The sequence below is a fragment of the Aplidium turbinatum genome, chromosome 5, assembly GCF_918807975.1.
Source record: "Aplidium turbinatum chromosome 5, kaAplTurb1.1, whole genome shotgun sequence".
NCBI classification, from domain to species: domain Eukaryota; kingdom Metazoa; phylum Chordata; class Ascidiacea; order Aplousobranchia; family Polyclinidae; genus Aplidium; species Aplidium turbinatum.
The window spans coordinates 1,150,326-1,165,981 of record NC_137476.1 but is presented as its reverse complement, the minus strand read 5'-3'; the positions used below and the strand labels follow the sequence as shown (position 1 = coordinate 1,165,981).

The 15,656-nt window shown below is 36.9% G+C and overlaps 1 protein-coding gene across 1 annotated transcript; it reads right to left on the bottom strand.

Moving 5' to 3' along the window:
* Positions 1-1,017: 1,017 nt before the first annotated feature.
* Positions 1,018-6,822, bottom strand: LOC145770166 (complement component receptor 1-like protein). Its single transcript, XM_082581750.1, has 8 exons — positions 6,810-6,822; positions 6,068-6,241; positions 5,036-5,215; positions 3,205-3,384; positions 2,794-2,985; positions 2,297-2,471; positions 1,489-1,501; positions 1,018-1,092 (listed from the first exon to the last, which is right to left on the bottom strand). The coding sequence occupies exons 1-8, from the start codon at positions 6,820-6,822 to the stop codon at positions 1,018-1,020; spliced, it is 1,002 nt and encodes a 333-aa protein (XP_082437876.1).
* Positions 6,823-15,656: the final 8,834 nt, after the last annotated feature.

Here is a 15,656-nt window from a genome sequence, read left to right as displayed (position 1 = left end):
GGTCATCTTGTTAACCTACTACTGTAACTAGATAGTTTTTCAAATATTATGTCGGTTAAATCGATGTTAAATAGTGTTTTATTACAAATCAATGGCGCAATTCAAAGGATGCAGAATAATGCGCATTGCGCAATGCAAAAGAGATGATGAAACAATGAAAAAATGGAAAGTGAGATCCCAATGACATGAGATTCACACTTTCTATGTGAACTTAATTAAAACTAACTTATTGATCAACAGCAAAGGACTTTTGCAGAGAGTAGTTTCGTGTCATTTGTAGATGTCGCTGCAACCATTAGCAAATGTCACTTGCTGTACGTGTGAGACCAACAGTCAACACACTGCTCACATAATCTTTTAAGAACACAGTTTTTGTTGCAAAAATCCCGTAAAGTTTATTATGGATTGTATCAAACAAAAAATGGAATTAAGTAAAGTGACCACATGTGGCAAAGTACAACAAGGAAAATCACAATAAGCAACAACGTTAAAATATAGCACAAAACAAAGTATAAATAATATTTTTTAAGGTGGAATGGCTTCGTAGACAAATAAAATCTAACAACCAGACGGCATTTAACATAATCACATAACATGAAAATAAACTAAAAATTACAAACGTTTTCGGCCATACTCATGTTAGCCCTTTTCAAGTAACCAACTTACTGATGTTCTACATAAATTGAAATTACAAAACTGATCTACATACACAGAAATCAAAAAAAGAACCGCATGAAGATAAAACGGCAAGGCAGAGGAGAGGCAAAATCACATGACGTTTCATTGCGCAAGGAAACACACACATAAAGGACGCAAAATTATGTGAAGACATTTAGCAGCTGTTTGCCGCAGGCGCCTCCTATCTGTTAAACGTCTTCACTTAATTTTTGAAGTGGAATGGCTTCATAGACAAATAACTTATTTGTACCATAGACAAATAACTTACACAAATAACTTATTTGTAGGCTACAATAACTTATAAGTTACAAATAACTTATTTGCCTATGGTTCAAAAAATCACCTCTTCACCCAAACTGGAATGGCTTCATCTATTAAACTTTCTGGAAAAGAACCATGGAGGGACCTTTGTGCCTGAAAGGAAATCTTCATTTTAGTTTAAGTTAAATAAAAGTTGCTTCTTAATGTAATTGGGTTCAGTCAATAATTTGACAACTATGGCTTTAATAACCTTGATTCCAGAAAAGATGGTGTAATGTAAAAACTAGAATTCAACATTTAGGAGGTATTGTGTTTCTTTTTGAATGTTTAATATTTTCGTGCTTTTTATTGTTGCAACTGTCAGTTGTTTGACCTAATAACCTTCATAATTTGCATAGAAATTGTCATTATTACTGCTCGCAGACTAATCTCGCAGACTAATTTGTTCCTTAGCAACCACACAACATTTTTAATCATTTTCTAAAGTGAACTGCTGTAAATTTTACTAATACTATGAGCTAATAAGTTGTACTGAAGAGGGTTCATTACCCGAAATCGCGATCTGCAACAGATGAATATCAATTGGACTTTGTCATGAACATTGAATTTCCACCCAACATTTTCTATTTCTGTTTGAACTACATGTACTTTAAAAGGTCGTCAATATTACTGCATTCAATTTTTTTCACTAAATTAGATGCTTTTGTATCTGCTTTACGCGGGTCCTCTATTGACTTTACGTTAATCAGGGTTTAAAGTGTCGAAATTCTCTCTTTTTTTCATTTAGGAGGTATGCTTGTATTCCACCGATGATGATGATTTCGTAAAACGCGCTTGATGACGCTCAATATGCGAAATTTTTAAATTAGGTATGACGTAATTATCAATGATATTGTTGGTTGGTTTCGAATCTGTCATTTTTGGACTGACAAAGCTTCTGATAGCTTATTCCTGGCAGTTTCTCATACTTGTGGAGGCTTTGAGCCAGTAGAGCAAAGCCGGTTATCGAGATTAATAGAGTGAAATTTTTGGAGTGTTGTTGTCTGTGAGTTATTCCATCTACTAGGTATACCGCTGAATGAAGAACCATCATTGTGGCGCGTTGCTCAAGAGCATTTCTTGTATTTTCACATCATAAAACATGCATTGTCGGGAATAAACATGAATTAAATATTCTCTTCAGTTTAAATGAATTCTAATACTTTCATAACTTTGAAATAGTAACAACTTACATTGATCATGGAAATCGTTACAGCAGTTCTTAAAGAAATTGCAGAATATGTTGCACTGACACTTATAGCCAGGGCTATACTTTCCACAACGCTGGTGGCAGCTTCCATTTGGAAGGGGGACACACCTGACCACAGGGTGAGACCATTCACCTTCTTCTGTACAAACAATATCAGCCACACCCCGGGACAGATACCCTGGGTCGCACTTGTACCAGACCTCTTCCCCAATAGCGTACCGCTCTTTTTCAGGTGTAATTACCCCGTTTAATGGAGGAACTGGGGGGTAGCATTTTAGAGGTTCTGAAAATGTTTTGACAAAAATTAGAAGTGAAGGTGTGAAGACGATTGCGACACTTGGAGGTGAATCCGGCCACCCTCGGTAACGGGGACATCACCGGATTAAAACTGGATTAATACTAATAGAGCAAGCACAGTAAAATGTTTTAACCCAAATAGCAAAAAAATTTACCGGTTGACGTTAAAGCTACATAATGTTACTTGCGTCATTACAATTTGACTAATTTATTGAAAAGCAGTCGCGGTTTCTTACAATTACTATTTTGGTTGAAAGTTACTAAAAACTAACTTTCTTCAACTGTTTGTTACGTCAGAAATATCTCACCGATGGCACGGCACGTTGGTTCTGTGTTGGACCAAAGACCTGTTGGGAGGCACACCAGACTTTTGTTGTGCCCCATCATTTGAAAAGGGGGATCACAGATTAAAGTAGTTACATCTCCAAGTTGATAACGGTCCTTTGCAGGAAAGAATCGTCCTTGTCCATCTTCTTTTGGCGGATGACATGTTGGGAGAGCTGACGAACGAGATGTCAGTAAGTATAAAGCAATCAATGCAATTATTATACTGTAATTTCAGAAATATTATTAGTTAGAGAATTTAAAAACTTCGGTCAGATTACATAAACTACTATCAGTAGTAATTTGCTGAAGTTTTGTCGATTTAACACTGATCGGTTTCTGATTCTGTGATTGAAACTGTGACTTGGCAACACTAACATCAGCCATGACCTCACCATTGCATAACGGGAAATTGCTGGACCATTCTCCGTTCCTCAAACACGTGATGTCTTTGTCACCATGGAGTGAATAGTTAGGATCACATTCAAACCAGAGTCTATCTCTAGGAGAATACAAGTCTTTGATTGGTTCGTAAGCTCCATTGCTAAAGTTTCTCGGAGGAAAACATCCAAACCCTGAACAAATTTTTTTTTCAACAAAAAATAAAAACCTGTAAATGTAGCTACGAAACTGATGTTCAGCAAATTTTTCGAAAACTAGATTATTTCATCTCTAGTGCTTTGAATAAAAGATGAAACTAGTTTAATTTTCGGAACTTTTGCTGAACATGAGTTTGGTATCTACATTTTCTACTCCAGATTCTTTGATTAGAATAGATTGCCGATGCGTTTCAATCAGAATTTTGCTCCTAAACTTTCTTTGTTTATAAAAGTTGTTTAAGCTTCAGAAATAGGTGTCGATAGGTGTCGAGATAACAGGTATTGCAAGTATTGATTATACAGCATCAATACAGACCTCATTTGCAAGCATAAACAAAATTAATTTGCAAGATAACATTAAGAAAGAAGTTCAATGGATAGGCTAAGTGAAATGCAAGTAGCCTACAGTAATGCTGTGATAAGAAAACAGAAGAGTCCCAGAAAGCCATTTTATTTGGTCTAAAAAAAAAAAAAGCTCTGGTAAAGGTCTGGATCAGATCGGCATCCGATCTGCTAAAGCTCTGAACCAGAGAAAGTGGCTGTGTAGGGTGTGGCAGTAATCGTTCTGATGAACAACACCTGACGTTGTGACAACATGTTGCAATGTGTATACTATACTGTATATATATTATAACAGTCAAATATAGTTATTACTATCTGAAACCTTAACAGCCTGTTTCACCTTTAACGGATCAATCTAAAATGATTCTATTTGATTAAGACCCTTTTGATGATCCGTTAAAGGTGAAACAGGCTGTTAAGGTTTCAGATAGTAATAACTATATTTGATTTAATTCGCTCTGCTTTGCTTTTTTGCTTAGCATTGAGCACTTTTTGTAGTATTAATAGTTTTTATTGTTTTTATTATAACAGTCAGAGGTAACACAGAGGCGCTACATTTGCTTCTGTCGTAGCCTACTCCCGCTACTCGCTACTTTCCAATTTGAAGTAGAAAAATTAATCGTTTTTAAACATTATTGATGGAAACACTCGAGCATAAGAATAGAATTTCATCAAGAACTTGTTTTCCTTGATGACTTTGAAATGGTAGTGTAAACAAATGTGGTAGGGAAAGGTGATATCATACTCAAGGTCATTTGGACTTCACAAATTACTCGAATAGATTTTTTTTTAAATCCGAAGTGGCGCGTAGAAGCAGCAGTAGCGCGCGCTACTTTTTGTCCGAGTAGCGGTAACGTTTTACTTTTTATTGACTAGTAGCAGAAATGTAGAGGATGCTCACTTTGGTATCAACAACAATGTACAGTATAATGACGGCATATTATGCTTTGTTGTTTGTCACAATGTGTTCCATTTCAAAAGAACTGATCAAAAACAAGTTTTTTACAACCATTCAATGTACAGTTGTTAACAATTTTGGAATCTACCAATTAAAACCAAAAACTGCTGATATAGTATAGAAGTGAACATGTAAGTACACCGGTTGTGTTAATCACACATACAGATTTTACTTATAGACATATGTACATAACGCATAAACCAGAATTATTGTTACCCATTACCCATTACCCACTACCCAGAATTATTGTTACGCATTACCAGTTACGCAGTTACGCATTACCCAGTTACGCATTATGCAGAATTATTGTTTGACTATAAGCTATACCTAAGCACATGGGTGTCCCATGTGACCATCGGTTGGTTCTCAAACAAGTCACGTGTGCTTGCCCCGACATTTTAAACCCAGGATGGCATTTAAACTCAATTTGTTCTTTCTCGCTGAAGAAGAGTTTCTTTTCAACGATGAATCCATCGCGAGGTGTCATCGGGCGAGTACAACGAACAACTGCAAAGTAACGTCAAAACATTGTTTGTAGCTGATCTGAATGTCTCAGCTTTCTACAGAGATGTAAGTGATAAATGCAATGTGCATCTTGCAAACTATTGACATACTGATCAAAGTCCATTTGTTTCTTCAACAGTTTTATCTTAGCTTCACTTTCTAAGATTGCTCTACACAGATTTGTTAACTTCGAAATCGTTTTGTTTCAAACAGTTTTATAATTATTACTATTAGACACATGAGATAATTGTATTGAAATAACTGCTGTCGGCAGCAGTGGCCGAGTGGTTAGCGATTTGGGCTCGCAGTCGAGAGCCTGCATGTTCGACTCCAGCCACCCGCACTTGCTGTTGTTTCTCTGGGCAAGAAACTTTACGATAATTGCCTCTACCCAGTGATCGATTTCGAGTAATGGGTAGTACCAAATTTAAGTCATAAGCAGAGTAGACAACCGGAAACAGACATTGCAGTCGGCTGCAGCGTGGGTCAGGTGTATGTCGGAAGGCGTACACCGATGCATAGCGCTCAAGTCCGCTTTCCCGCAATGCAGGATAAAGATGAAAAAAAAAAACAAAAAAAAACAAAAAAACAAAGCTAATCTAAAACTGAATCAAATATGTGATTATTTGGTTGTCAGGTCAATCGGAAAGAAGAAACGAGGCCGACCACCAAGGTATAACATGACAACACCCAGACATGGAGCAAACTCAATTTGGCGATACTGGGCGAGCTAGTTCAAAACCACGACGCACGGAGGCAGATGACTCATGTTGATGCGCAATCTACTTCAAGTGGAGTTGGCAACTGAATATACCTACTGTAGTTGTATGTAATATGCGATTTTCAAAATTTTACTTTCGCAAGACGGAGGAGGTCCAGACCATCTTCCTGAGCTGCATTTGCCAACCGGGTCCCCAGTAAGCTGGTAACCGTCCTCACAATAATATTTGATGATTTGACCATCTTGAAAAGTATCCAATGGAGGGAAATATTTTCCTTTATCAATATCTCGAGGACGGCAATCAGCGCCTGAAAGTTCAAATTATATTACAGGATTATATAAACGATTTGTAGTAAACCACCCAGAATTTCGACTAATGAATTAAAGACTGAATAAGATTTGACTGCAATAATTCTACAGAAAAATCTCACAGGAGAAAATTTCGGCGGTTTATTACCTCCAACCACCAAAGAGAGGAAAGAACTTGATAAAAGTTTAACAATTTTAGATCATTAAATTTATAAAAAAAATGGCCTCTTACTAAACACATGATTATACTAAAATTAGGAAAGTTTCTATAAATTCCCTTTACCTATTACTTTCAATACAATACTGCACGAAAGCTACAACACAGCTATCAGTGTTCTTGAAAAAAATTGCTTTCCTGAAGTACTGTATATGAGGAAGGCAATAACTTTGAAAACTTGCTCTTCTGTTTATTCGATAAGTTTTACTTCAGTCGGTCCAGTCAAAAAATAAATAAACTCCACTCTTGTTTTGCATCGTAGCCTACTTCTTTCATTCAACATACTTCTTATCATGAATACAATTCATTCTGAACTATGAGAGATTCAATTGCAATTGACAGACACTCACCTTGAATTGTCATTGAAATAACTTGGCTTCCATGCAAAACTAACAATGCAATAATTTTTAACATTTCCAATGTTCTGTGCCTAGTACAAGACAAATAATCTACCACACTATCGTCTACAGTGAATTATATACAAGGGCAGTGTGTAAACGTATGAGCTGCTTATATATTTTACCTCACTTTCACGCAATTAGACACTGAAAGGTGATTGTTATTTAAGGTCAATCAAAGTTAATTATAACTTCACAGACATTAATAACTATCGGAACAATTGTTAGAATGTATAAATTACGATTCAAGCGGAATTGTGATGTCATAAATGAGAAACTGTAAATCGTAAATTTTGAATTGTTGATGTCATACCTGTACAGTATGACGTATGTCTCCCAATGGGGTGTGTTGAGTTCAGTCTGACTAAGTACTAGTCTGATACCTTGAGTATTTGACAAATTTTGTTTCAGAACTTTATTTCAATGTTTCGTTAAATAGGAATATTTTAATTTTTTAAAATATAAAGTTACAGGTTATGGTTATTTAACTTTTAATATGAAATCTGAGTAAATTAAAAACATTATTGTATAAGATTTTTATAAACTACTATTCATTTAATAATAATAACACTTGTATACTGTGCCATGCATGGAAAAAAGACTATGTATAGGCTACCCCACCTGAACGCTGCACTTAAGCATTGACAAAACAGTTCATGTAGACTTTTATGCATTAGTAATGACAATTCCAACGTCGTACAACTGAAAGAAGACAAAGTTGTTAGAATATTGATCCTCAAACAGAAAGTTTTATTAGCCACAAATTCGTTTCTGTACAAATTTCATTCATTTTTATTTCTTTTTGCTGTTGAATTTGCATTTTCATTAGCCTACGTGTTGTTATTTGCTTACTAAACAGAGTTTTCAGCTTCATAGTTTTCCCTCGAACCTAAGGTACGTTAGTTTTATACCGAGTCTTGGGAAATTTTTAGTAATTACCTTATTATTACCTATTACCTATTATTACCTATTACTATCATTACCTATTAACTTATTATTACTTATTACCTATTATTACCTATAACCTTATTATTACTTATTTTTGATATAGGCTACACACGATGAATGTCACAGGTATAAAACATTTAAAGTGCACCAATATTTTCAACTGAAGTCGCCTACCCCCTTTGCTCTTTCTTCAAATGTTTTATATAAATTTAGTTGTTTGCGTGACGCAAACCAGACATGTCAACCAGACATTTATTGACAAACGTCGGGGAGCACACCCAAACCTAACAACTAAAAGTGCAATTCGACTATTGCAGGAAACATCAAGCCACGTTGATACCGACAAGAGTGACACCAACATCAGTCACGACTCCGAAAATGAATGTTTTGGTGTGCCGGTGCCATCGTATGAAACGTTGGTACGGAAAAAATGTCAATTGTAGAGGGATTTTTATCAATGGAAGCAAGTCCAGTGCTGATATAAAACGTCTCTTCATTAAATACAACATCCCCATTCCTTCCTGTGCTGCGATGGAGAGACTTTTCTACGTTGGAAAAGACGTGCTGAAGCAAAAGCAGGGACGGATCAACAACTCACATTTTGAAATGCTTTTGTTTTTTAAAGATCTACAACGTGTTTTCTATAACGAAATAGAAATGGAAGTGTAACGAATGATGTCATTTGTGGTCATTTTCACGTCACATCGTGCCGCTGTCGACACAATTGGCAACAAAGTGGTAGCCATCAGCCGCGCTCTTCCATTTTCTCTAAGAAGAATCATTTGTTATCGAGCTACTTCTACGAGGTTTAGGTTCGATCACATCTGTTGGGTTAATGCGCCACCGCTGATTGAAACGTTAAACGTCGTTTTGTTTCTCATTATTTTGTCGGTAATTTTGGAACCTCTTTCCGTTCTAGCTGCTGCTTGCTTGCAATGAGGACACACGTTTCATTTTGTGATCCGGATTGACAGGTGGGCTGCGGTTGATGGTATTCTGACTTTAAATGTTCAAAGTGAGCTGTTGGGTTTATGTTACACCCCACCTGAATTTTATAATTCGTTTGTAACACCCCACTTCACCTAGAAACGTCGTTTTCAGGAGCATCAGAAAAAAAAACAACAACTCAGTTCTTGATCGACAAGTGTTTGGTAAGTTTAGTACCCAGTAGGCTAAGTGTTAAGCTAAGTGTTAGGCTAAGTGTTGTGTTTAAAGCTAAAAGCTTTTAATTTGCATTTTCCGCCTCAGTAATTTGTCATTTCAAACCACGTCTGGCTTGACCTATCGAAGGAAACATTTACAAATTGTTTCACCTAACGGATCATCAGAAGGTCTTATTCAAATAGAAGGAAACATTTATATTTTTAATATTGTTATTGCGAGATCAATTTAAACAAAGTTGTTTTATTTGCAAACGTAATATCGTAAACATTTATAGCGCTGAAGATGAAGATAGTATAGTTTTCGAAACATTTTCTGAACATGCGTTTAGTATCTACATTAGTATCTACATTTTTGGGCCCTTTATTTTTGATGAGAGCAACCAGGCGTCCCAACCATTTTGCTCATCATCGACTAAAAGATACAAACGAAATTCAGTGTTTACCCAGATGATAGATTTGAATAACATTCTTCCAAGCAAATCGTTTGAATGGCTGCTCACTTGGTGTTTAACAGATCATCAAAAAGACAACATTATGTTTATTATCGAAAAGGCAATTACTACGGAATGATTAGTTTGTTGTTAAATTATTGTGTTTATAACCGATTATGACGCAATCACCGTCATAATTGTTATGTAAGGGTCTGCGTTGTTTCAGTTTACTTACGCTAATTGCTATTTATACTTAATTGTTTTTTGGCATGAACATACAGCACGTAATTACATTGGATTAAGCTTCTACTCTATGTCTCCGTCTGCTACACAGGGAAAGCTAAAAACAATAGGCTACAAAACTACATTGTAACAAACAAAAGATTGCAGTAGTTTTTAAATGGGCAGACCTACTTCACAACGTTGATACTTTACTTTACGTTGATACAAGTTAAAGTAATCGCCCCTTTTTTTAATAATTACTTTACAAAGCAAGCCTTTTCACTTTTGTGTAGTAGGTTATTTTTATTTTGTGTAATTTAGTCTAATAATTTGTAAACAAAGTTTAAATATCCTAAATTTTAAGTGGAAAGATGCACCTTTCGCTACATTCGCCTACTCAAGGTCATTCCTCTAGTGGCATAGCTAGGGGGGGGGAGGGGGGCGGACCGCCCCGGGCCTCACGTTTGGGAGCGGCACTTTCAGACTACAATTTTTGATATTGATTATAATCTGATAAAAAAATGCATTTCATTTTCACATGCTTTTTCTTGAAGGGGCGGCACATTCCGGCACATTCCCTAGCGCCACTGCATTCCTCTTCCCTTCTAATGAATGAAAGTCATCGCCTTTCGTATAAAGAAGTAGGCTGGCCGCTTTTGCAAAATAACACCACTACTATATAACATAAATGTACAAATTTAAGAATTTAAAGTCTAAATCTATTTCCAGATTTTAACTTAAAATCCAAGTTCAAATCCAGATTATGAACATTGTAAAATCCAGATCCGGATAATAAATTAGGCAATAACATCAGAGGCCCAAGTATAAAAGCAAGAAACTCACAATCTATTTTGTAAACAGAAGGTCGTTTGAAAATAATCTATTGTACATAGCTTAATCAGCCTATTTAAATTAGCATGACTTCAAATCGTGTCGCTGACTCCAATCCGTCAAGTTTTAAATTCAAACCCAAGTCTATGTTCATCTCTGTTACATAAATAAAGTGTTTGATTTGATTTCAAACAAAATGAAATTAATTAGAAATTATAACTATATGATATTATTTAATTAATTTATTAAGTTTTATTAATTATAAATATTTAATGAAAATTATTAACTTAGGCTACTTATGACACATTGCCGGTGACAGGTAACCCTAAATGCGTAGTCAATAGCGCTCTTACGCCATCAAACGCTCAGTTTATTGATTTCATCTGAATACTTTCATTGTGGTACCATGGCTAACTTCTCGGTTGAAGGTTACACTTACATATGTCACAGATTAAAACTTAACCCTAGAATTACAATAGTTTGCGATATTTTGGGATATTTACATGAATAACTTGCTTTATCAAGATGGTAGGCTGCGCCCATAAACCGATGTCGTAGCCTATTCGTATTTTTAGTTTTTGCTGACGTAGGCTATTTGTCAGCATCCTGAGCAGTGAGCAATCAATCAATCATTTTATTTTTCGTCATTAACGCGTCCGGGACGAAAAAGATACTAACTACAAAAATCGATGTAGACCTACCAGCACGTTAACGAACGGGAAAAGGTGGCAAAACCTTGAAAGGTTTAAAACGTGCCTGAATGAAAAATTATGTAGTAGGCTATATATCAGTAGTTAGCACGGCCACAAAGCCCAAAAAACAAATAGCAAAAAATAAAACAAAAACAGAGAGAGCACACATGTAATAATGAATGACAGCCTAATGAAAAGTGTTGTGGATTGAATTTACCAGTTCCAATATTGAATGAAAATAACCTGTCAATTAAATTGATTTTACAGAGTTTTAACGTTCGAAGACGTTAGTCCGATTTTGAGCAATGAATTGCTTTTTTCTGGAAAATATTTTGCTGCTTTTTAGAGTAAAAGCCACTGGAGTCAATAATCGATTGTAGGTAGGCCGCTGTAGCCTAATAATTTGAACAGTTTCTCTATGTATGTTTCACACACTTTTGTATTGGTAGGCTATATTATTCTGTGCAAGTGAAAGAAGTCTTCAAGTCACTGTGATCACTTTTTTTATGAAAACATCTCATGTGCTGTTTATAGGCTATTCGACTCACCAGAGTGAACAGATTTTATTGGGGAAAATGTCATGCAGGTTAGAAATTGATGAAGTTGATAAAGATGTACAACGTCAGTTAAGTTGACGATAAGCAAGAACAATGGCGTAGCCCAGTGCTACTCAAACTTTTTTATGACGTGTACCGGCTGAGCACCTTCCATCACTTGGCGTCCCGGTCAATTTTCGAAAAAAAGACAAGAGCAAAGTCATTATTACTTTTGTAACAAATACACAAAAAAAAACAAGTAAAAAACACGTAATGGTCTTTCGAATTTTGATGCGAAGTGTGCGCTTGCTTATTTGCAACCAGCTTATCCAATTGCGGTTCAATGGAAGACAATGCTACTCGAAGAGGAGCATGGATATCCAACGCGTTTCTGTGTTTTCCCTTTAAACAGCTCATGGTAGAAAAGCCGGCTTCACATAGATATGTAAAAGGAAATGGAAGCAGTGCTTTAATAGCCATGGTACACAGTCTCGGATATTCTGCTTTTATTTTGACCCAGAAGCTTGCAAGGTAGTTTGACTCAAAAGATTTTCGCAAACCTTTATCAGCAGATAGATCCAATAATTTATCTTTTAAATCGACACTTATATTTAACTCTTCTACGTTTACAGTTGGTGCAAATGCAAAGCTGAAACTATACTTTCTATAGGCTAATATGGGCTAACAGCTAACTCACTTTCTAAAAAAGAACAAGGTTTATAGCTTCAACAAATCTATGTAAAAACATGCTCAACTCACTACAATCATCTGATATTTTGTAGTCAGAGTGTGGCCGATCGATTGAGCCTATCACTTCTCTACTCGTTACTGGACGCTGCAGGTATAGTCAAGCACGTGGACACAGCACAAACACACAAAAAAGATGATCATCTCGCATCGAACATTGCGATACTTTGTTGAAATAATGGATAACAATTACGAAATAACATTTCTTTGTGATGTAACTGGAAGTCGTCGTAGTAGCGGGCCACCAAACAGTCTATAGCTTTGAAAGCAGATTGAACATTATTGTTGCCTAAAAATTATTATATAGACGTTCTGATCAATATAAAACAAATTACTCAATTTACAATTTCTCCTAACTGACCGCGTACCAGCAGCCAAGTGCTCGCGTGCCGGCACCGGTACGCGTACCGGCGTTTGAGTAGCACTGGCGTAGCCAACGGGGGGGAGGGGGGGGGGGGTGTTTTCCAATCTATGAAGTTTGTTAGGCTACTTTTCATGAATAATATCTTGAATCGCTTCTAAAAGATTTCATAGTAGGCTAGGTTACGATTAAAAAGTTGTGTGGTCCGAGAACTCATGTGTAATTGACAAAGTGGCCCGCGACCGCAAAAAGGTTCGTCACCTCTGATTTAGAGGAATATTCATATCCACATTTTTTTGAAAATGCTCTCAGAATGTACCAAATTCAAAGTAATTTTTCAAAATTCTCGGCTACGCCACTGAGCAAGAATACAGGTTTCATCATTGCGGTAGGCTATTGAGTAACCCATGTTTTTTTTATTTTTAAAAAGTAGCCTATAGGCTATTCATCATTAGAATATTTACATAAACAGACTGTCTGTCGATGGTTTAATAAAGCGAACACTCTACTAAAGCTTTATGAACGTTTATATTCGAGCTGACACTTATCAACATCGAGTAGGCGAACAAGTGAACCATGAAACAACCACAAGCGGGCAGTAGTGAGCTATTTTTTGGTTTTCTGCTACCGATAGATAGGCCTACGTTTTTCGATTCTCACAAGCATGTTTCAGGGTATGACCAAAATTAAAAATAATGTTGCCAGACCAAATATTAATGTTTATCAGCTTGCTCCGATGGAGAACAGGAATTAATGAAAATTAGGGTAGCCTATTTGCTTAGAGCTTTGAGGTTCTTGTATCACCTCCTAAAGACGCCATTGTTCCCGACAATTTTCACCAAATCAAACGTCATATAAAAACCGTTCAAGTCTACTGAATATTACGTCATGGAAATTCCTAAAGCATGTGCCAAAATTGCACCATCGTTCATAAGACCTGTTTGGACCTGTTTGGGCCTGTTTAAACAGGAAATATTACATCAGCTTAAACACCTGTTGGAATGACTTCATAATTGTCTTTCATTTATTGCGTCACAGTTACTGCATACGTGAATTTGAGATATTGCTATCTATTCTGGTCATTCGTAAAATGATTGTTTGAAAGTTGGCCGCACATTTAACTGTTGGCTTAGTGCTTGCTAGCTGGACAAAAGTTCCGTCTTTTATCCAAGTAATCTGTTGTGTAGTGACAGTTTAAGTGGTGTACGCGTTGCACCCCCTCGTTTTTTGGTAGCCGTGGGCTAATTTTTACAGAAATACACTGTTTGAAAAGAAGTTCAAGTGTGTGTTTCTTCGGTCATTATATGCAGACGAAAGGATCCGGGAACTTTAAGTTACAATTTTCCCACGAAGAAATTATGGTTTACCGCTGTGACCATAAAAAAATAAAAGACGAGTTCTTGTCAGTTGGTAGGCCAAGAAGCACTAGAAGCATAAAAAAATAAAAGACGTTTTTGTTAGCTGGTAGGCCAAGAAGCATTTGAAGCACATAAAAAAATAAAAGACGAAGTTGTTGGTTGGTAGGCTACAAAAGCAAAGAAATAATAAAAGAAGATCTTATTGGTTGGTAGTCTAAAGAAGCAAAGAAAATTAAAGACATTTCTTCTCGGTAGGCAACTGAAGAACTTTAAGCTAAAAAGTAAAGACATTTCTTCTCAGTTTGGTACAGAAGAAAAAATAACTTTGACATTCATTGGCAAGAAAGAAGATTAAAGGCAATCCATCTGTGCTTGAAGATTCAAGTGGAAGAATCCAAGCAAGTTTGTGGACGTTTGGACTTCACATACTCGTACAGCTACGGTATCGTGCATTTAAATTCTTTTTTGTATTTTTTACGGTCTTTGCAGTTAAGTTTTTTATAACTACTGTAATTTGTGTGTTTGTGTAACTTAATTTTTTAATTGTTAAATTTAGCCCTAACATTTAATATGTCTACACTCGGTGGCGACAGGGACTCGACCGCCGTCGACTCGACTGAGTTTAAGCCTGATGATGTTCTTTGCGGTCGGGCAGGCCATTCTGGGGAGGGACCCATTAACGATGAGGCTAAGTCAGTTCGAGAGGCCCGGCATCTTAGACGGGATATTTTGACTCAAATTGGGAAACTTTCTGTGGCCCTAGGTTCTTTGAGTGATAAGCAGGAACTGTTAATTTTTAGATCTAAGTTATCTACTTTAGAAGAGGAATTACGGCATTTCCATGCTCTTTTGAGTAAAATTGTTAACTCTGCAATCTTGGCAGAACTTCGTGATAGGGTAGATCCCGAATTTAACTCGTTAAAAAATAACTTCGAACAAAAAGAAAGTGAGTTGTCAGATAGGTTGGATGCTGACATACATCCTGAGGATAGCGCCTCAAATGTAAGCACTAGGATGTCTGAGAGCTCGTCACGGATAGTTGCACAAATTAACCTACAGTTAAGACGAGAGGAGCTCCAGATCCAAGCTGAGGCCGAAGCAAGAGCTGCTGAGGCCATCGCAAGAGCTGAAGCCATACGAGCTGAGGCTGCCGCACGAGCAGAGGCTACCGCAAGAGCTGAGGCCATACGAGCTGAGGCCATACGAGCTGAGGCTGCCGCGAGAGCTGAGGCCGACGCGAGAGCTGCTGAGGCCGAAGCGAGAGCTGCTGAGGCCGCCGCGAGAGCCGAAGCTAGAGCTGCTGAGTTCGCACTCAAAGACGCTCAGTTGAGGGCCGAACAACGTAAAGAGGTAGTTTTAGCTGAATATCGTTCTGAGTTGGGCTCCCGGCGTAGCTCTAGGAAGGGCTCTTCTAGGCATTCCAGAAGTGAACATCAATCACAGTTTAATTTACCTAACCTTTTCCACACGCCTGTTCAATCCGTAAGTGGACCTGTACAATCCACATGTT